Raw genomic sequence first — 22,322 nt, 5'->3', positions numbered from 1 at the left:
ATGCAAGTGTTCTGTCAGTTCAAATAATTTATTCTTACCTGAGAGCTGTTGTAGCTCATGGACTGTGGGCAGCCATCACAAGGCAGCTTAAAGCAGTATGGCAAAAGAAAGCCATAGATATGCTCTCAACTCTGCAAACATAGATCCCTCTTTATTTATTCTTTTTTTTACTCATTACACCCAGGTTGTATTGAATATATCTAAATTGTAAGATTAAGATTACTGCCCCAAAGCAGTAAAGTAAAAGTTATGGGACAGTGTGGGCTTGTCCCACCCCTGTAAAGGGAACCAGAACAGGGATCACTCACCATTGTCAGGGCTCCTGGGCTCATCTGCCCTCTTTCAAAAACACATTCACTGACTTTTCTTACATCTAAAAAGTTCTACTCATCCACAGCAATTAGATAAATTAAACCAATGAGAGCTGGCTTTCAGTAGAGGATCAGTGCAGGTCAGGCCCTTGAGGGTGGCAGTGCTGTCTCTGCTGTACAGGACCTCCTGTCTGGACTGGCAGTGTCAAAATATTCTGATCTGCCCTCTCCCTAAAATCAAACCCTTCCTTGCAGCTCCAGCAATGAAAACAGTTTCACAGAGGGTGTTAAGATAATGCAAGCCTTAGTTTAAATGGGACTCAGACCTGGAGTGAGTGCATTGAAGACTATTGGAATTGCATTCAGCACTGTTTATAGTTTCTCAGGAGTTGCAGAGCCTGTTAGAAATGAAATAAAGCTTATGGAAAGGGGCTTGTGTTTTCTACTGTGCTGAGAAGTAATGAAGAGGAAAACATATTTGTGCCTGTTCAAAGGCTGCCCAAGGACAGCTTTCATTCTTTGTGACCCAGTTACATTAAATGCTTTCACAGGAACTCCTCAGATACTTATTAAAAAAAAAAAAAAGAAAAAAAGAAAGGAAAACACAGATCAGTGCTTCTGATCTTCACTCTGAGGACACATCCAGGCTTGGAGCCATTGACAGCTATCTTGCATCCCTTGTTACCTGTACAAAAATTAAACAAAGCAAGAGACAAGGAAAACTGGATGAGAAATTAACTGTGTCCATGGAACTATTAAATGCCAGAACTTTGGCCAGAACAGGATGATCTATTGCTCTTACCCTCATTTTCTGGTATTTCCCTCCCTTTTGGCACAATGTGAGTCCTTTGAGTATTTTGTCAGAGCTCCCCAGTCCAGCCAAAAATTTTCACTGGTTTTTGACAGAAGGTAGGAGATTCTGCATTGTACATACAGTGACAGTGGTACCTGTCTGACAGGAGCCCAGTTCCTCCTGAAACTGATGGGCTTCAGTGTACTCTGTGCCTTGAATCCTGACCAGGTGGATACAGGAACTGATCCCTCTACAGATATTGTTGATAAATGAGGTGTGCTATAGACTTTGTTATATCCTACCTAAACCCCAAATTAGTCAATTTTGAGGGACAAAAAGCAAAGCTCTTTCTGCTACTTCTTGGTACTGCATCTGACTAATGGTGTTTGGTGCTATTTGAGGAACTTGAAGCTGGAAGGCTTCCTTGGGAGTTGTGGTATATCCCTTTCTATGTGCCAGGGCTTCCAGAAGTGCAAGAGAGTACACAGAGCTCCAGAGAGCACTGGGCAGCAGTACTGCATGTACACAGTGACAGAAAAAGCCTTCTGTGGACTTGGAGTTCTTTTGCTTATCTTCTTGTCAGTGACTGAAGTAGTTGCAAATATTTTCTTTTTGGTGGTGTTGCTTTCTAATGAAGGAGAAAATACAAACTAATGAAATCTGTTGTAGTTGCTTGTTGTGATTTGAAGAAGTTAAGACATTTACCATCCACTATACTATTTCTCCTGACACTGTGCCCTATTAGATTTGCCAAAATTAAAAAGATTTTTTAAAATTCAATGTTTTCTCGATACACTGGATTCTTGTGTTTTTCTGTCATATGAATATTGAGTCATTGATATTTTGTGTGTCACACAGAATGGTTGAGATATCAGAGGAAACTAATGATTTGCATAAGCATCCCAGAGGCATTTTTGGCTTCCCGGCATGCAGGAGCTTTAGCCTGTTGTCTTTACACAGAGTCTGCTGTAATGCTGCATGCCAGAGATGATAATTCACTTTGTGAAACATGATCAGAAGAACCTTTATGGAGGTGTGACAGATGCAGCTGTAGCCATCACTTGAAGCTCTTTTCCATAACCTTAAAAATGCGTCTCCTTCTGATTTTCGTTCTTGATGACTTTTTTAGCTATTGTTGAGTTGTAGCTGTCATGGGAAATGAAATTCCTAAGAGAGCAAGGAAATAAAAAGGTTGAAGTGCCCCCAGCCACAGTTTCAGGACTTAATTGGACACTAGCTACTCGGCTATGAGCATTCCCCCAAAGAATGGTGGAGTTCTTGCAGGCTTCAAACAATGGAGATGCGTGGGTTGATGCCATCTGCAGCCTAGGGCTGGTGGAACAAAAAGATGTTTGAAGAAGAGGGAAATTCTCAGAGATATGGTAGAATGGGACTGATCTGAAAGTAATCAATCATTAGGGTGACATAAATCACAACACACAAGGGCCCAGAGCCAGGAGATGTCAAACACCGCCCGCAGCGCATCAGTCTCTCTGGCATCGTCACTTTTGTGTGCTGTGCCACTGCTCTTTTGTGGCCCATCCATTTTGTGGGGCGATGACACCCAGGAATGCCGGGCTGCCCCTGGCTGGCTAATGCAGCTTTGTGATTGCGCACCCTAACGTGCACTTGGGGCGCATTCACGCCGTGACCCGAGCCAGCCATCGATTGTCAGCCGGGTGCCAGAGCCGCCAGATGTGGCTTGATCTCATAATTACGTTAGTTCTGTTGCTCCAGTGCAGCGGCATCAAAACAATACCAGCCAATCTGGGGCACAAAGAGAGGCTGCAGCTCTCATGTGGTCATCTGGGCCACGCTTGACATTTTTTGCCTAAAGCTCTCAGATGTTAAACTTAATTTCTCTTCCTTGATTATAAGCAAAATGATCTGTGCGCAATATTAAAAAAACATTTATCAGCTGGAAAACAGCAAAAGGCATGGCATAAACTCATATAAATGTTAATGAAAGGCAGACAAAATTGAGCAATAGTATTGTATTCTTTAGGCTTTTATACACTTTTACTTAACAGACTTTGGGGGATGGGGTCAGGACAGGATTGAAGGACAAGGACAAAAAATATTGTTTTGAAATTTACACCAACTCTTCTTACTGTTTAAAACACTGGTCTGGAAGTCCTGTTAAATGGGACAAGCATAATCCTCCTTTAACTTATTCTGATATTGATCATCAGATCAATGTAAATCATAAATCCCTTTATTTCAATAAAAAGGCTCCATCTTTCTACTGTTGCCCATAAAAAAACTCATAGATTTTTGGCTGCCTAGCTCCTTCAAAGAAACTGTCCAAAGTGGTAAAACAAAGACTGTGGTAGTTGTCTGATGAGGTCTATTCCTCTGAGTTAGGGTGATATTATTTGGATGGTATACAAGGCAGTCTGAGCACAAGACTCCAGGTCCCAGTACAGAAATACTTGAGTGCATAGGACTCAAATTATCCTTCCCTTTGTCATATTGATCTTTAATTTGCTAATGTAGCACTGAAATACAGCAAGGGTGTTTTCATGTCATTTTTGCCAGCCCTCAGCCCCCCAGCCCACCAATTGCTCCTTTCCTTGACCTGCCCTCAGCCTACAGAGCTCCAAGACCTGTGCTTGAGTTGTTCAGCACTGCTGCTGTACATGGGACCAGTAGGGTTCTGCACAGCCCATTGTAATTTTCTACTTTTTCAAATAAATGTAGTGAGTTCTCATCAGCAGCAACTCTTAAATTAAAGCATTCTCCTTCCTCTCCAATTGTGAGCTACAACACATCTCAGATTAGGCACAAGGAAAACTGTAGCACAGGACAGGAACTATCAGCTAAAAAGGTTTTCTAAACAATACAAGTTGGCCTCAGAGTGCCCTACTAATATTCTCCATCTTGCAGTATTTTCATTTCAACTAAGAATATAAAATCAGGCCACATATAAGAGAAATTTTATTTCCTGTACTACTGCAGTTTTTTAGAATAATGGCCCATGTAGATCACTGGGCAAATATTACATCCTAAAGTTTCAAATAATTGCCATCTTTATGTTTCATATCTGATCTTTAATAAATGTTATTTTACACAGCGCAATTAGACTTCAGGATGTAAAACTCAGAGTAATCCAGAACCTTTTTGCAGAGCTGGGTATTTCCAGGGTGCACTGACATCTAGATTCTGATCTAACTAATGGCACAAATCTGAAGCAATTTCCTAGAAATCAGTACAATTACATCAGCACAATCCCCATAAAACGAGGATGAGAGTCAGACTTTTATTTCTTTTCCAGCCTGCTCCAGAGATACAGTATTTTCCATTTAGTCAACTGAAGAGAACTGTAAAGGTATAGAAAGAAATGATAGAACTACATTTTACTATATAACATATGGGAAACTTGGTTATTATTTTACCATAAGCTTATGCAGGAAAAAGAGTGTGCTGCAGTAAAATGGAAAAAATTCACCTCAGGTGTTGTATCATGAAATCCAAGGAAGTGACATCAAAGATTAAACCTGGCCCATTTACTTTGAATCTGTTTTGTTTAAGTATCAGATTTTATGTCTGGAGATTTTCTCTACTCTGTGAATTTTATTCCTTTTTGTAAGCATAAAACTGAATGAGGATCAAAAAGAATTTATTTTGTCGCCTCAATGCCAACATCAGACCCTCACGTTGGCCCCTGAAATTCTTTAGACAGTTTTGGGTGTCGGGTACAGAGCAGCTGCACACTGGGGTCAGTGTGCACAGCAATTGTGGTGCAGGCTGGTTTTAGCCAAGCAGGAGAGAGTTTGTCCATGGGGAGCCCTGGTCTCCTACTGCCAGAGTGTCACCATCATATCTTCTGAAAAATCCTCTTTGCCCAGGATTTCTCTCCTGGGAAGCTGAGAAGCCTCAGAGAAAAAGGAAAGCAATATTATATCGTTTGCTTCTCCTGTGTTTTGCTGCTTTGGAATGTGGTTGGAGATTGTTTATCCAATATGTGAGTTATTTTTACTTATTGGCCAATTACGGCCAAGCTGTGTCGGACTCTGAAGTGAGAGTCATGTGTTTTTGAGTATTATCTTTTAGCCTTCTGTCTGTATCCTTTCTCTATTCTTTAGTATAGTTTAGGATAGTATTCTTTAATAAAATATAGTATCATAAAATAATAAATGAACAGAATGAACTCTAAGAACATGGAGTCACATTCATCTTTCCTTGGTGGACCCAGAAAATACCACATCAGAGCAGCCTTTTTGTTCCAAGGACAATCATCTGTGCTACCTGGTCACACTGAGACAGTAATTCTGTGTGGGATAACGTTGTCTCCTGGTCCTTGCTCTGTCTGGAGAGGAGAAGTGGGAGTGCCAGTGCTGTCTGGGCAGGCAGAGGTGCCGTGCTGTCTCCTCACACCCCATGAAACCGCAGCCTGTTCCCAGCTCTGCTGCCTTCCTGCGCTCAGAATTGTTTCCTTTAATTCATTTCACTAGCTCAGAAGAGTGACAGAAGATGCTTGGGAAACTACAGGAAACTCTCCCAAACTCCTCTGGGAGAAAGAGCTAAAGGGACACAAAAGGCCTTGTTGTGGATAATGGGAGCCAGCGGGTAGAGCACATCAGGGATAGGTGAGGTGGGGACAGTGCAGGAGGTGGCTCTGGGCTGACCCACTGCCTGCAGGCAGGACAGTGCCCTGGGAGTCCTTGGTACATGGAGGTCTCTCTGCCATGGGCCAGCCCTCACCCTGTCCTCGTGTTCTCTGGAGCATTTACCTGGCCTTTCAGGAGCTGGAGAAGTTCAGAGCAGTATGGAGATTTTGGTGTGAGTGAGATGTGTATCTGTAATACTAAATTTTGTTCCCAGTCTAAAACTGAAAACTTTTTTTTTTTGTGGGAAGAAGTTAACTGGAACTGATGAAGTTTCTTTTCATGGATTATTTAAGCGGTACAAGATGTTGTTAATTCTGAGTTTCTTCCATGTTATTTGGGAAAGTATGTCTGATTATGTAAATTAAAAGTTGCTGCTTAAAAATATTTTGCTTGAGAGATTGCAAAGGCAACACAGTAAATGAATTAAGATGAGAGTCTTGCTCAAGTGAGAAGATTGCATAAGCAACCACATGTGGTATTGAAAAATACATACTGTTTACAACGTATTCTTGCAAGATCCTTAAATATTTCACTTTGAGGTTTGCTTGATATAAAATATTGCATTTGTTCAAGCTGTCTCACAGGCTGGGACCTAAGCTGATTTGCAGCTACATGCAGATTAAAACCACTCTGCTGTCCCACTGCAATTTTAGATTTAATTTGGTTAGTTTCCGTCTTTTTAAGAGAAACAAGAGAGTTTTCAAACCAACAGGCATTGACTGCTTACCTAATTAAAAATGTATCCATCTGCTGGTGGCTGACTTGTTATTCAAAGCATGCAGATCTAAGTAGGTTGATTTATTTATGAAGACCTTATGACACTGAGAGATATGCACTCAAAAACATGCAAAAATAAATGTGGTTGCAGATGGGTAGACACACACAGATCTTTACGGGGTTCTAAATAACAGATAGAGAGAATTTGGAAAATGTGCTTTAAAGGGAAGATCCTTTTATGTTGCTTTCACGTGTTTAACATTTAGAGCTCAAATAACAGAGCAGCCAGAGAACATGTTGTGAGATAACTCTAGTCTAAATATCCTATAGTGCCTTTTAAGTTGTGACAATTTTTTTCTGAAAGCTTAGTGTGAGTGATAGACTCTGAAGCAGATGCATTTTAAGCAATGTTTTATTTAGAGAACAGTTTAAAGGGAATTTTAATTAAAGGAGAAAAAAAATCATTAGCACTTACAAACACCATGCATTGGAATCAGGCTAAACGCTGTCTTATATTTGATTTCATTGGTACATTGGTAAATGTCTCCCAAATTAAGTTTCTATGCCCAAGCTTTGGAAACTTCAAGCTCCAATGTATTCATTCTCAATGCTACAAATATTGTTGCAATCCTCAGGTAAATTTTATTCATCACTTTATGAGCCCTAGGAGCTTCCCAGTGTGATGAAGCCATCAGGTATTTCCCTGTGGGGTGTGGAGCTGCTGGCGTCACCCTTCACGTCACCCCTGGTGCAATTCCCCTGCTCTGGGACTTTTGACACAGACACAAAGGGAGTGGTACCCCAGCTTGCTCAGAGCTCTCTCCATGAGGCTCTGGAGTGCATCTGCCACCTGAGAAGTTTGAGGAGGATGGAGAATGCCGTGTCTGGGACAGCTCTGGAGTGGCTTTATGGCCTCTGGTTCTGTTCACAGCACAGTTTCTAGAGAGTCCTTTTGGTTTTTCCTTCCATCCATGTGATTGGAAGCATGTTTATTCAGGTTTTGCACATTTGCATGCCTGTTTGTGTTCATTGGTAAAAAAATGTATCAAAAATAGACTGAAAATATTTCTTTACAGACCACCTTATCATGCTGCTGTCCTCTTAAACTGAAACTGTCTTGCACTAGATGATAAAGTTGCTTTCAGAAGAAATGGGTTTCTTACCAAACCATGCATTGACAATTGTGCTTTCACAAAAAGATAATTCTCTAATCCCAAGGTCAGTTTAAGCTGATTCTCCCATATATACACTTTCAGATTCCCTTTGAATTGCTTTTATTTCCATGTCAAGGCAAGCATGTGGGTTTTCTTGTGCCAACAAAATATAGAGACATGGTTTGTATGTAGATTAGCTAAGGAGGATATTAGACTGAGTTGCTTTTTGGTAGGAAGCCATCCTGGCATTTCTTTGAAAAACTCTAGAGATGTTTAAATAATCCTTATACTAACAGATGTCACCACTGGGAATCTGTTTTACTTTTGCAGCTCTTTGTTTGAATATCTTGCTGGCATTTTTTGATATTTTGGAATGGGGTGTGGAAGTGTGTGAAACTCAAACAAATCTATATTTTCTTTTACTTGATTTCTCCCAAACATATATTTTGATAAAAGTTTCAGATAATAATCAAGGGAAGAAACCCCATAAATTTTGCTATGGGTGTTCCTTTTGTGCAGAAGGGAGAGGACAAAAAAATGACCAAGAATCCTTTCCTTTTGTTTTCAACACACTGCAAATGACTGTTTGCTGTTTTCCTGGTCCTGTGCAAGCCCTGGAAATGGGGGACAAGGGATCACAATGGGTCAAGGCAAATAGTTAGTCACACTGTCTCTTAGAATTGAACCCATTGTTCAAGAAGGCAAGCAAGTTTTCCACTACTAATTTTGGTCTGCATTGGAAACTGTGGCCAGTGTGGTTGTGTGAATAAGGATTAGTAATGGTGAGTGGGCACGGGAGTAGCTGAAGGGGTGGCATTTTTGTGCCTGTAAAACCTGTAATGGTTGCACATTTCTCCCCAAACTTAATGTTTTTGCTGTTTACCTCAGAACACCACAAGAATACTTCAATGGGAAAAAAAATATCGCTGGAAATATCAACTAGCATACGTGTCAGGAAAGTCTTACAATTGACTGTCTCAGTAAAACACCAATGAGTAATTTCTAATGGAAATTTGGCCTTAAAGTAAAATTCAGGAAGATGTGTCCCTTCTCTTTATTGTTGCTACTGATCTGCTTACAAGAAAATATGCTCTGGGTTTGGGTCTGACTTCCAAGAAGGGAATGGGATAGTTACTGTTGAAGGAAGACTTGGAGGGAAATGGGACACACAAAGAGTGTTTGCAGCTGGAGAAAAACTGTTTGTGGTGCCTTTGGTGTAGGATATAGGGGGAACTGATTAACATGTCAGAAATTCAAAAATTCTTAAAATGAGTTTCATGCCTGGGAAAGGTGTAATGCAGGTATAAGACCTGTGAACATCTTTTGTTCGAATGCAACAGTGATGTTCAGCTCCTTGAGAGTGGATTTGAGGTCTGGTTGTGCTAAAAGCTGTACAAGAATATCTCAGAGCAGGACAAGACCCAGCAGATGGGTATAAATAAAAAGAGAACAAGGAAATACTCTGGCAGCATTGCCCAGCACAACAAAGTACCTTATTCTCTGAACTCTTCCAATATCAGTGACAGCACTGAGGAAAATAATGGCTGCCACTTTTCTAATATAAAAGCGAGGGCTGGGGTTTTGTGTTTTTTTTCCATTGTCCTTAGAGTTTTTTATCTCTGTGCCTACTATTTTGCTTACATGAAGTTAATCCAGAATTTTCAGTATTCTGCCACAAAATCAGTGCAAATAGTGAACTAGAGCACCCACATGTACATATACTCACTTCCTTCAGTTAGTGGCTCCCTAAAATAGGACAAGTAGGTTCTTAGCTAATAAACAACCATTCTTTTGTATCTACACATAATCTGAAATCAGGACAGAGAAACACAGGAATGCTTCAGATCCTGACTAAGCTCACCATTACTTAAAGGCTGGCCAACTTCTAGACCACAAGTTCCCCACTTCCTTACAGATGTTACCACAAGGAGCTGCACATCTCCATATTCTTGGCAACGATGGCACAGCAGGCACTGGATCCCTACAGATCTCTCTGATTTTGTTTATTTAGCATCACAGTTTTAACGTGGGTAATCACATACATCCAGCTTCAAAAGTGTTGCTGCTAGTGGCTGTTTCAGGAGGTCTGTGCAGAACTTGGAGCAGAGTGTTTCTCCTAGAGGTTAACTCACAAAATTCATCTTTCTCCTGTCCTGTGAATGTATCAGTCATGCCTGCATGCGTCAAAAAAACTTTCCACTTTGTGGAACAAAAAGCAGCGCTTTTTTATTTAATTGTAAAGAAGGACAAAGAGTCTGCCCTCCTATTAAAAATAGCACACATTAAAAAAGAAGGAAGAATTGGTATTTTTTCTTACTTTACTTTACGCAGATTTCTACTATATGGTTGCCAATATTTTGTTCATAATAATGGGTGGACCATCTCAGATAGGATGGTTTAATCTGAGTTAATTAGAATTTACACTCTATTAGAAGTGCCAGAAAGCTTCAGTGCTCTGTAGGGAACCTGTCTCTGATGCAGTTTGATTGGTACCATCATTGCATAAATAATCTCTGAAAAGATCACTGTGTCTGAACACAGAATAAAAATGAATTAGAGCTCTGACACTCTATTCTTTTGACAGTTTTACAAAAAAGACAATTCAAAGATTTTTGCACAAAAATCATCTTTGTTTATACTGAACTTTTACTGGTGCAATTAAAGTAATGCTTTATATTTTTTTAATAATACCTGTAGTAAATTATGGCAAGAAACCTAAAATTCCAGTATAAAAAAAAACTGGGAAACACTTTGCTTTAATATATATTAATTTTAGATTTATTCTGTTTTCACATGAAGGGCCCAATTCTGCCTACATATTAAAGGTTAGTAGCTAAGCTGCTGGTAAAATTCAACTTCAGAACAGGGCAGAATCTGGTTCAGAATCTTAAACTGCGACCCTATTCTTGACAGACAAAATCCAAGCCTGCCCGCCTGATTGTTTTTCCCGGTGCAGAAAAATGTGTGGGTGCTTTTAAGGAAGTCTGGATGCAGTTTGTAGTTTCAGCTTTACCTTTCCAATTCAGCCAAGGCTCCTGTGAAGCTGCTGCGGGCGATTCCCCGCGTGCTCTGGCACAGGCTCTTGGGCTGACGTTTGTTTCGTTATTAATGGCACACGGAGCCCTTGGGAGGAGGCTGTCCCTGCATGTCCCCTCTGGCTGGTGGCCCTGGACCTGCCAGAGCTCTCCTGCCACTGGCACTGCTCCTGTGCCAGGCTGACATCACCGTCCCGCCAGTTTTTCATTTCTGGAAGCTGACACCACTCCCAAATGCTCCTGAGTAAGAAGCGCAGCGGCTGAGGACAGGCAGTACAAAAAGGGAGAGATTCGAAAGCAGTTTGTAATAATTAAGGCGTCTGTTAACCTCCCCAGCTTTAAATAACCTTTCAGTGGAACGTGGGCAGGCACATTCCTCTCCAGGTTGCCAAGCATCTGTGCACTGCAAACAGCCTTACACAGTTATTTGCTCTGGCTTATTGGTCACACTTTCACAGGAAAATCCTGCAGGTCTCTGCTTGCCCCCGGCCTTGCTGAGGGTGAGAGCTGTGGTGAGCTAAGCTGACACCTCTGCTGCAGAGTGGAAGCTTGCACTGCTTACATTTGATCCGCTCATTCAGTGAAAAGCAGTAATACCTGTTCTGACATTTTGCTGCATTTATTTCTCTGCTTCATCCATACTGATTTTATCTTTTGCCAGTGCCCTTTTAGGTTTATTTATTTTAGGAAACATAATCTGCATTATAAACACTCCTGGATTTGTAAATAGCTTTACTGATAGGATTTCTTTTCACAGACCTGGTAATGGCATATTATAAATTTTAGACTAACTATGAGATTTGAGTTGGGTTGCCAGGACCAATGTAATAAAAGATACTCCTTCAATTGTCATTAAAATCCTGTTACATTTCACTTACGCTTCTCTAGTTTCCCTTAGCACTGCTGCTTAGAAAAGGAAAAAAAATCTATGCATCTGTCTGTCTGTATATTGTCAAGTCACGCCGTGTGCCTACTCTGAATAAAGACACTGTCACAGGTCCTGTAATCAGCATCGAGGCAGTAATGAATAGGAAAATCTTGTGATGATGATCACGATTAACAAAAGGAAATGTAAATAATCTACAGTGCCTAAAGCTCACTTTTTTTGCAGAGTGGATTTGCAAGTGAGATATAAACCTGATCCTTTTCTTATTGAGGTCAGCAGCAAAACTCCTGCTAATCCCAGCTGAAACAAAATCATTCTGCCAGCTTGATGTTTATAGAAATGCATATTACCTTCATGGAGATGCTCTCCCGCTACAGCTTTTTGTATTACAGCCTGCAACTTCATCTAAAGCAAACATGACCTGAGGAATGAAATCTTACACATATCGAATAAAAAGCTGTTATTGTGAAATAGCTAGCAATACATTTTGTCAAGTAATCTACCGGCAAATGTTTAATACTCACAGATCCAAAAGAATCAGTGAATCCAGGGAGGGAAAGGCTGGGCACATCTGAGCGCTTGCACTGGGAAGGAGCCGGCAGTGACTGGCTGGTGCCAAGCCTGATAAAGGTGCACCTTTGGGGCATTATTTCCTTTGACAATGAGACTCTGTGTGTGAGTCTTACACTTCCTGGGGTTATTTTACACTCTTTTGCAAATACCCAAGTAGTGTGGAAGTCGTGTGGGAGTGGAGAAAATAGGATTGAATTTTTGTAGGAAAAGGCTTTTCAGAGGAGTCCGGATGAATTTTTCCTGCAGGCTGTGGAATTGCATACTAAAGGAAGAGCTTCCTCCCCCCCTTGCTTTCTTATTTTTCCTTTTTTTTTTTTTTTTTCCTTTCTCCCTTCTAAATGTAGTGCTGGGCCTCAGGAGGCCCATGAACACACAGAGCTTCCTACTGAGGTTGTCACTTGACTGACAGCAAAAAGCTTCTGGGGAGATGGACGAGCATGAGTAGGTGGACATAGAAAAATGGAGAATGAAAAGATAAAGTAAAAATAGAACCGAATGTTCATCCAAAATCACAGCCTTTTTAGGGGATTAATGTAACTTACAAATGTTGTGTTTGTGATTGGGAAAAACATAAAGCAACTCTGCATGTAGAAGCATACATGTGTGTGTGACATTTGATATCCATTCAGTGTTCTGCTAGAAATTATGTTAACTACAGAGATACATCCAAGACAACACCCTTGTGTCAGTGCCCAATTATTTATACACTAATATATTCCCTCAGTGCTTTAAAATAGGAGGAGAACAAATTGTGAGTGAGTAGGAAATGCAACAATATTTCAGTCCTTACATTTCCAGATGATTAACAGTTTCTCAGAGTGTCTGTGTTTGTGTGTTCATGTGCCTGTTTGTCTGTACCACTCGAGTCCTGATCTCTAAATAATTCGGCTGGGGCTGAGCTCTCTGAAGCAGGCAGGATCAAACATTTAACACACTGTCATAATTATTACAATGTCTGCCGCAAGTGAATACAATTTCACCGAGGAACTAAGACAAATACAAGCTCTGAGACAAATACCAGAGATGCTGGATGTGCTTTATTGAGCTGCATTAAATTGACCGTTTAAATGGTGTAAACTTGATGATGGTGCAAACATGATTAGTTCCCATCAAAGCCAAATCACTCCTGATAGTGAGTTACAATAACATAAGTTGTCAGGTTGGCAGCAGAGCAGGCTGCTCAGGTAATAGGCGTTTAAGACAAATGTAATAGCTTCAACAGCTGTAACAAAATTTTAAGGAATAAATTTTGATGTCAAATACTTTGTTGAAGGGTGGAGTTATTGGCTGAAGCCGAGAACAGGATTTAGTCCAAGTATCAATGACATCTGTTAAAACCAAGCTGGGCTTTTAGGATTCGTTGAAATGACACAAAGTAAGGAAATTGTGATTATTTTGGCAAGACTTCTTAAAAAAAGCCCCACATACTGGAGGCAAAATATAGTAGTTTTGGTAGGATTGCAAACATTTTATTTTATGACATTTGCAGGCCTTTTTTACATTGTCTGTGTTTATTTTATGTGACTTTTTTAACAAATTAAAGTTGCATTAAATTACAGAAAAATTTTTAAGGTTTCAAAGCATTTTATATATTTTTAATGACGACTGACTCTTCTGGCATTGCCACAAAAATAACTTTAATTAAAAAAAGAAGACGTCTTGATGCTTCACCATTCCCATAAAGTTTATCCTGACTCGTAGTAGATCTGTCAGAGGCATCAAAGATGTGAAAAGAACATTCAGATAGTTTTAATTGAGGACTGCCTATATTTCTGTGTAAATAATAAAAAAGGCACTAAACCTTTTCTTCCTTCTCATTAGGCCAAGAATTCTTGAAGATAATTAAAGTCAGGAAGTACAAGTTTTAACAGTTGCATTGACTGTGCTACACTGTTTTCTAACTCCCATTATCCAAGCAGCCGCCTAAAAGATTTATTTTCTACAGGAAGAGAAAAACACACCAGCTATCTTTGCAGGGTTATCTTGAAGGTTCTGCCAGTGGGAGCTCCAAAAGAAATGTTCAAGGCTAAGAAAAACAATCTGAGCCTCAGAAATAGGAACCTCATTGTAAATACTGTGTTACCAAACCTTCTTAACAGCAGTTTTAAGAGCCAAAAAAATGCATCCTCCCAAGATCTTGACCTGAAATTAAACCAGGTGAAAGACGCTGTATGTTTTAAGCAAAAAGTGTCAGTAAGGGCATGTTTGTAACTATTATATTTCAGAGATATTTGGACTTGGGGAAAAGTAGAGCGATTTAAAGAGAAAACAGCAGATTCTGAGCAGGCGTGTTTCCTGATGCACAGAATTGTTAGTCAGACTTTAAGCCGCATTCAAAATATTTTTTTAGCTAATCGGGCTTGTAAAGGGCTTCTGTGCGGAAGCTACAGCTAACTCTGGCAAGGATTCGTTTTAGCCCAGACGGAGGAAAAATCCTCGGAGCGTCTGGGTGCGATTCCCCGAGTGCGGGGTGCTGGGACGCGGCCGGGGGAAGGAGCTGGGTCCCGCACGGAGCGAGAGGAGCGCCGGGCGGGACAAGGGGGGCCGCTACCGCCTCCCAACCTGCGGGAAACTGAGGCAGCGCCGCGGGAGCGAGGGAGCTGCCCCACGGGACAAGGGGGGCCGCTACCGCCTCCCAACCTGCGGGAAACTGAGGCAGCGCCGCCGCCGAGAGCCGCGGGCGGGAGCGCGGGGGACTCGGCGGCCGAAGAGGGATGCGCTGCGGGAACCGCCGGCTCTGGAGCTTCCCGAGGCTCAGGCAGCGGTACCGATAGCGGCGGAGGGACGGAGCATCACGGGGCGGGCAGCGGGGGAGCTGCTCGGTTTGCCCCGGTCCCGGAGCGCTGTCCCGGCAGGCGGCTGGGGCGGCCGGACAGACAGGTCCGGGGGCTGCTCTGTGAGTACGGACTGTTCAAGGACGGCGCTCAGCCCACTGACGCTGCCTGACCCACCCAAGGCTTAGCGGGCTTCTACAAACTACGCTTTTGTTGTCGAGGAGCGTTTAGAGAGCATTATTGAAGAAGTCAGGTGTTCGGAGCGTCCAACGCAAAGCGCGGCTGTGGCTGCACAGCGCAGGATCCCGGGGACAGCCTAAGGGCGTCAGCCAGCACAGGTGTCCCCGGGCACGGCTCGGGGGAACGCGTCCCGTGTACGGCTGGGGATGAGGGGGATGTGCACGAGCTTGTGCGTCCCGATGGATCTTGGCGTTCAGAGGGAACAGCTCCGAGCCCGGCTTTCCCTCCAGCCCGCCCCGCCCAGCCGCTGCCCCGGTGCATAAAAGCGTGAACGATTGGCACCTTCGCGGTGAGCGCCGGGGCCCGGCCTCTGCCGCTCACAAGGGAAGCGCCGCTGAGAGCGGCCGCCCGCACTGCCCGTCCCCGCACATCTCTGCCCGTCCCCGCCCGTCTCTGCCGGTCCCGGTCCGTCCCTGCCCGGCCCCGGGGAGCCGCTGCCGCGGGAGCCGCTGCTCCCGCCAGGTGGCGCTGTTGCTCAACGGTGGCGCCGGGCCGGGCCGGGCCGGGCCGGGCGGGGCGGCGGCAGCTCCCGGGACGCTCCCGGGACTCGGGGCCGCCCCCGGTTGGCGAGGGGCAGGTCCATCTGCGCGCCGCGGCCGCGGCTCCCCCGCTACTCTGCCTCTCCTAACTTTGTCTTTTCGCCTTTTCCATCATCTTTTGGAGTTCGGACACTGTTAAGGTCGCACTGTTAAGGAGCGCTCATCGGCCGCGGCCACTGGCTGCCGCCGCCCGTCCGGGGCAGCGCTCCCCTCACGGCCCCGCCGGAGCGCCCCGCAGCGCCCGGCCCGGCTCCCCGCGCCGCGCGCCCGCGGGGCGGGACGGGGCGGGGCGCGCGGCGCGGAGCGGGCGACGATTGGCGGCGGCGCCTGACGGACGGGCCGGCCCCGCCCCCTTGGCAATGTCTAGCGCGCGCCGCGCGCCCCATGTAGGCAGTTATTCCGCTGGGATAGCGCGGCCGGAGCGCGGCGGCGGCATGGCCGGGGTCCCGATCTGCGCCCTCCTCCCGCTCCTCGTCGGCGTCTGCGGCGCCGTCACCGGCTCTCGGGTCTATCCCGCCAACGAAGGTGAGGCTTGCCGGCGGCCGGGCTGCGCGTTTTCCCGGCGCCGCGTCGGGGGCGAAGTTCGGTGTCCCCGGGCGGGCAGCGGTGCTGTCCCGTCCCCTCCCCGCCTCGCCGCTCCGCTCGCCGCCGGGACGGCGCCTGCCCTGCGCTGCCCCGGCCGCTCGCCGCCCGTCCGGCGGCCGCGGACCTGTCCGAGCGGCGCTGCCGGGGCAGCCCGCGGTGCCGGCACAGGTGTCGCGGGGCGGAGCGGAGCGGCCGCCGCCTGCCCCGCGCGTCCCCCCGCGCCGCCGCTGCCCCGGACGGGCCGGGCTGCTGCGGCTCAGCGCTCCCGGCAGCGGCGCCGGGGCGGCCCCGGATCGGAGGGCGGCTCATGAAACCGGTTCTCCCGGGAGCGCTCAGCAGCTCCGCGCCGTTCCCCGGGGCCCCGGTTCAGCCCGTTCTGCGGGACGGTCCGGCGGCGGCTCAGCGGGAGAAGCCCGCGGCCGTCCCGCGCTGTGTGCGTCCGGCGCCGGTCCCCTCGGGAGCCCCTGCCCGGTCTCTCGGTGCCTAGCCGTGCTCCCGGGGTCTCGGAAGGTACCCGCTGTGAGCCCATCGCTGGCGTGCGGGCGCGCTGTCCCGGGCGGCGGGAGGTGCGGTGCCCAGCGCCGGGGAGCGCTCCGAGAGGCGCTCCGGTGTCTCTCGCAGGTGTGCCGGGTCTCCGCCGCTCCCCTCCGCGCCCCTGAGCGGCTCCAGTGCGCCGGGAAACGAACACGCGATTCCTCAGGGAGAGTTTCGAAGTGTTTCTAAGATATTGGCGCGTTCGGAAATAACATTTCGTTTCAAGTGGAAGGTGGATGCGATGTGCTCCGCACATATGGAACCGTTCAGGTAAACCATTTATTTTAGTATTGCCTTTTGGCAGCTGGAATTTAATCTCTTTTATTTGTACCTTTCTGCAGTTACCTTGCTGGATTCCAGATCAGTTCAGGGAGAACTGGGGTGGATAGCAAGTCCCCTGGAAGGAGGGGTAAGTTTTAAACCGCTATCTGATCAAAAGGGTAAAGGGGGTGATTAGTAACTTTCAGAGAGTCCTAATGGCTCGATTATTGTTGATTGTGGTGAGGAGGTCAGATTTCTTCCCTGGCTTACCAAGTGAATTACTCTTTGTTGAAGAAACTCTATACTCCCTTTGGATAGTTCTGTCATAGAATAAGTGGAAACCAAAAGGGCAGAAAAGAGGTTTCAGAATTAAGAGATTGGTTGAGGCATGGGCTTAGATGCCTATTTAAAACTGAAATACCAACAAGAAATGTGATCTGCTGACTGAATTGCCATTCTTGACTGCTATTATTTTATCTGTGGACTGTCTCGGCTGGGAGATGTTCAGGGCAATTGCTGTTCTATTTCTGGACGAAGGAGTAGGGATCAATATACACGACAGACCTTTTGTTGTGATGGGACAGTTGTCCTGTTTCAGGGCGTAAACATCGTGTGTTTTGGTTTCTGAACAGATAAACTGCAGCACCCAGTGCTTGACTGTGATTCCTTGGAGTTTCTTTTTATGTACCTTTACCATTATCTTATTGAACAGAAGGCTGCTCGAATGCACTGCCCAGTGCTGATGTGATGGCATTAAGAGGTTCGTTGCTGGGCTTAGAGTCCTTTTACTAAGAGAGCTGCACACAAGGTAGCTTTAATTTTTGGTTTAGCTTTATATTATTGGATGCTCCTTGCTGCTCCCTCATCTGTGCCCCGACCTACAGGGTGCCCAGTGCCTCTCTGGGAAACTCCTTCGGATGTTGGACTCTGGAATTGCTGGGATCTGGAGGAGACTGTACTTCATGGGACTTTCTTTTAATAAGCAATTAGAAAGGCTTTTTCTTTCTTCATATGAACAATTTAAGCAAAAATGCCAGCAATCCACGCTAAACACGAATGTAAAAAAAAAAAATCCCAAATCCTTTTAATATTAAAGGAGTAAAAGCAGCTTGGAATCCTTAAGCAGAAGTAACTAAGTCAAAGTGTTTGAAAGAGGAAAATGCTGAAAGATCAGGACCTGTGCACAACAAAGCACTGGATTCTTCAGGAACCTACAAATTTACTTTTTTTTGTGTGTGCGTTCCCGCTCGTAATTAGAAGAAGCAGAGCTAAGGAAACAGCAGTGAGCGGAAGGAATCCGAGGCTGCGTTGGCTCCTGATGCATTATGCATAAGCTCTGAATAACCATAACATGGGAGAATGGGGGATTGTTTTGCTCCCCCATTGTCGTTCTGGGTGAACTTGACTACAGTCCTGGCTTGTGCTCCGCCTGAGCACGCTGTGCTGTCCCCGAAACTCGCTTTTTCAGCGAGTGGGGATGTGATTGGCAGGCCTCTGGCAGCGCCCACGGTGCACATTCAGCGCTGATTGCAGGCAATTGCCCTCATCTTTTGACAGCGTGGAAAGGTACAGCTCTATCTCGGGCAGAGCCGGGCTTCCCTGTTAATCCCACACCCTGGAAATGTCACTTAATGAGATTGGGTCTTTCGGATGCCTCTCCAAGGGATATCTACGCTGTGTATTCAAACAGAACCTAAAATACAAGTTTTAATAAGTCAGCAGTGGAATCAATGATCAGAGGGCAGCTGTGTATTATTAATGGCTGTTGGATTCCCCCTTTCTCCACATGCTTTTTCTGAAAGCGCCATGCAAGCTTGAGAAGGAAAAATGTGTGCTCTTATTGTGGACGTGACTCGTTTCACTAAACCTACATATGTGTGTTCTATTTTTAAGCCTGTAGTGAAAAATTTAAGAGTACATGGTCTGTTTCTGAGATACAGTGCTTGGAAAGCATTTACTTTACTTCATATGCTGCAGATTTATTTCAAGCAGCAGAAACAAACTCGTTTTTCTTCCTGGGAAGAATTTGTCCTTTAAGTGTTTTTCTTTAACTGTGTATACTTTATTGTCTATTAAGAAAAAGGTATTTTTCTAGATCTAAACCACACTGTTCCTGTGTTGTGAGGGTTATGTGGACAAGAAGGACTGCAGATAAAGACTTAGTCGTTTAGCAGTGACTCGCTATATAGTAGCCCCGGAGGAATTATTGAATTGCATTATAAATGTAATTAATGATTTACTCTTGCATTTCACAGTTGAAAAGCAGGTTTTGTGCCCAGAATGTTTTAATCTGCATCATTAAACTGTGGGAAGAGCCGAATTATAAAATTTAATTTCAGCTTGAAAGCAAAAAGTTACAGCTTTGACCACATACTTAGAGTCACAAGTCATTTACAGTGGCTGGACATTTTGGGCTGTAGTTATTTTCAGCTCCATTAGAAAGATGCACTTGGGTTTGTTTCGCATTTGTGTGTTAATGGAATAAGAAGCCCAGCTCTGTACATTTCTGTGCTGGTCAGCAGATGGGTGTGTTGAGAACAGGATCCAAAAACTTGCTGAATTCAGTTGCTGTGTGTCTGTGACCTCAGCGGTCTCGCTATTGAATCCTCGAGCAGCATCCTCCATTGTGTAAATGCACTAAAGGAAATCCCATCAACAAGTATTATTTCCCTCTGCTTCTTCCTTTCTCTTGTGCCACACACAATATTGGTAGCATAGGCAATCTGAAGATAAGAGGAATGGAAAGTGATGGATCATAAAGACAACATTGTAACAGTGCACTAGCTCTGTGGTGCTCTAAATTAAACAAGTCTGTCTTCTTACTAACAACATGTAACACTTTACATTGATAGATGGCTTTTTAAGATTTATTTCTTCCTTTTCTCTGGAAGGGAGTGACATGCTGAGTATTGATTTCCCCCCTCCTTCATTTTAATTTGCAGTTATCTCTAGGCAGCAAATAAAATATTATTCTTTCTGCTCCTAGTGACTCATGGTGCTAACTGCTGTCATTCTATAAACGGATTCAGCTAAGCTGGAAGCTTTTTAAGTAAAAATCACTTGCATAAGAGCAATCCTTGTGAGAAGAATGCAGGATATTATACAAGAAGCCCCTTCATCTTAAGAAGGCTTCTGTTTATCAAAGCTATGGCTTCAGTAGTTTTGAAAAGCACTTCTGAGAAGTCTCTTTAAAGTTATTACTGTTTTCTAAGGATAATTTTATATGCTTCATTGTATTGCTTGCAAACCCAGTCAGCATATCATTATCTAATATTATAGGGAAGGATAAATTGAATGATATGAATTGAAGTGCTATGGTTCTGCTGGTTTTATTTCCTGAAGAGATTTCTTTTCCTAATGCCCTTACTTTCCCTTCTCTCCCTGCCATTAGAGCACTGTGATAAACTTTCTTCTGTCTATGATGCTACTTTGACCAATATTTTTCAGAACTGTTGAGTATGTGTGCTTTCCTTTTCTGAATTCATTATGGTGAACTCCTGCATCTCCTCCTTCCATACCCACTTGGATTACACATGTTGTTGTTATTTCATAATCATGTTGCCTGGTTGGCACTTCTGAAGATGCCTGAACTTGATCTGAGGGGTGTAACAATTCTGAAGAATGCTGCTATCCTGATCTTTCAGCACTTTCCCTCTCTGCTAACCCTTTTGGGATTTTGATAGTATGAATTTAGATGTTCCCTGACATTTCCTCCAGAAAAAAATATGTGTAGTATTTCTTCTTTTTTTTTTACCTTCCCACTAGTAAGAAACTGTTTGGATAACAAAGTTATGGTGACATTGCTGGTAGACTGATGATGACGTCTTTTTACCTGTTTTTCCTTCTATAAGAGCTACCCAAGTTCTTTGTAGACATTTCTACCCAGCTCCAAAGCAGAATTTACTGAGTCTGTCTGAGACATTGGTAGTCCAGGAAAGAAGTTGGCAGCTTAGAGAAACAATAAGAGATGGCGTGAGCGTTTTGAAAATAAATGGTAGTGATGCCTGAAATGTGGATGTCACTTTCTCTGTGTGACTGAGTCCTGCTGTGTCACCTGTTGGATATTCCCAGGTGTAAGGCAGGGTCCATGAGATATCTGCTGCAGAGAAAACACTGCAGGGCAGTGCTGGTCAGTGAAGGTCTGTGTGTAGCCCTGCTCCAGGCAGTGGTCTGTAGACTGAACTGTTCTGCAAATAAACCTAGTCAGTTGAGAGAACGTTCTTGGGTTGGTTCAGAGGGCCCTTAAAGCACTTGCTTGCTCCTCAAGGCATGAGGGAGGGATTTGGAATTTGTTTCTCCTGAACAGATGCTTCCTTTAATGTCCAAGTAGTTGAAGAACTGGCTATGGCTTGATCTGCTGGGCTGTTTTTTGGTCTGTTTGTTTGTTTCCCCGTAATGGAACAAGGTCATATTGTTTGTTGTGAAGCTCTGTCGTTCCTTTTAATACTGATGTGTTTTTTTCTTCCTTTTCCTCCCTGCAGTGGGAGGAAGTGAGCATCATGGATGAGAAGAACACTCCTATCCGCACCTATCAAGTCTGCAACGTGATGGAGCCCAGTCAGAATAACTGGTTACGAACTGATTGGATTCCCCGAGAGGGGGCTCAGAGGGTTTATATTGAAATCAAGTTCACGCTCAGAGACTGCAACAGCCTGCCAGGTGTCATGGGAACTTGCAAAGAGACTTTCAACCTTTATTACTACGAATCAAACAACGATAAAGAGCGCTTTATTCGCGAGAGCCAGTTTGCCAAGATCGACACCATTGCTGCCGATGAGAGCTTCACCCAGGTGGACATTGGTGACAGGATCATGAAGCTGAATACGGAGATCCGGGATGTGGGGCCGCTCAGCAAGAAGGGGTTTTATTTGGCTTTCCAGGACGTCGGTGCCTGCATTGCTTTGGTCTCCGTCCGCGTGTTCTACAAGAAGTGCCCGCTGACGGTTCGGAACCTGGCGCAGTTTCCAGACACCATTACTGGGGCTGACACCTCCTCTCTGGTGGAGGTTCGTGGCTCCTGTGTCAACAACTCGGAAGAGAAGGATGTGCCAAAAATGTACTGTGGGGCAGATGGCGAATGGCTGGTGCCCATTGGCAACTGCTTGTGCAATGCTGGCTATGAGGAGCGCAACGGAGAATGCCAAGGTAGGATGAGCCATATTGTACTGTTCATTAGGGCTTAGTGGAATGCATAATTGAATCAGAGATGAGAGTAAATGGACTAAAGCCAGTGATTAGCAGCCCTCTGGGATGTGGTGGGACAGAGGGGTTTAATGAAGAAGTCCAACAGCTCCAGGTGGCAAGGCTAAG

General features: G+C 44.6%; 1 protein-coding gene across 1 annotated transcript in view; it reads left to right on the top strand.

The window, feature by feature from the left end:
• The first annotated feature begins 16,048 nt into the window (after positions 1 to 16,048).
• The window catches only part of EPHA4 (EPH receptor A4), a 104,521-nt gene continuing 98,247 nt past the window's right edge, over positions 16,049 to 22,322 (top strand). The window contains exons 1-3 of the mRNA XM_084212023.1: positions 16,049 to 16,157; positions 17,093 to 17,160; positions 21,494 to 22,157. Coding sequence (XP_084068149.1) covers positions 16,067 to 16,157; positions 17,093 to 17,160; positions 21,494 to 22,157 — 823 coding nt within the window. The 5' untranslated portion in view covers positions 16,049 to 16,066. The remainder of the gene's footprint in view (positions 16,158 to 17,092; positions 17,161 to 21,493; positions 22,158 to 22,322) is intronic.

This window comes from Fringilla coelebs (assembly GCF_963513975.1).
Source record: "Fringilla coelebs genome assembly, chromosome: 10".
Taxonomy (NCBI): domain Eukaryota; kingdom Metazoa; phylum Chordata; class Aves; order Passeriformes; family Fringillidae; genus Fringilla; species Fringilla coelebs.
This window is presented reverse-complemented; position numbering and strand designations above follow the sequence as displayed.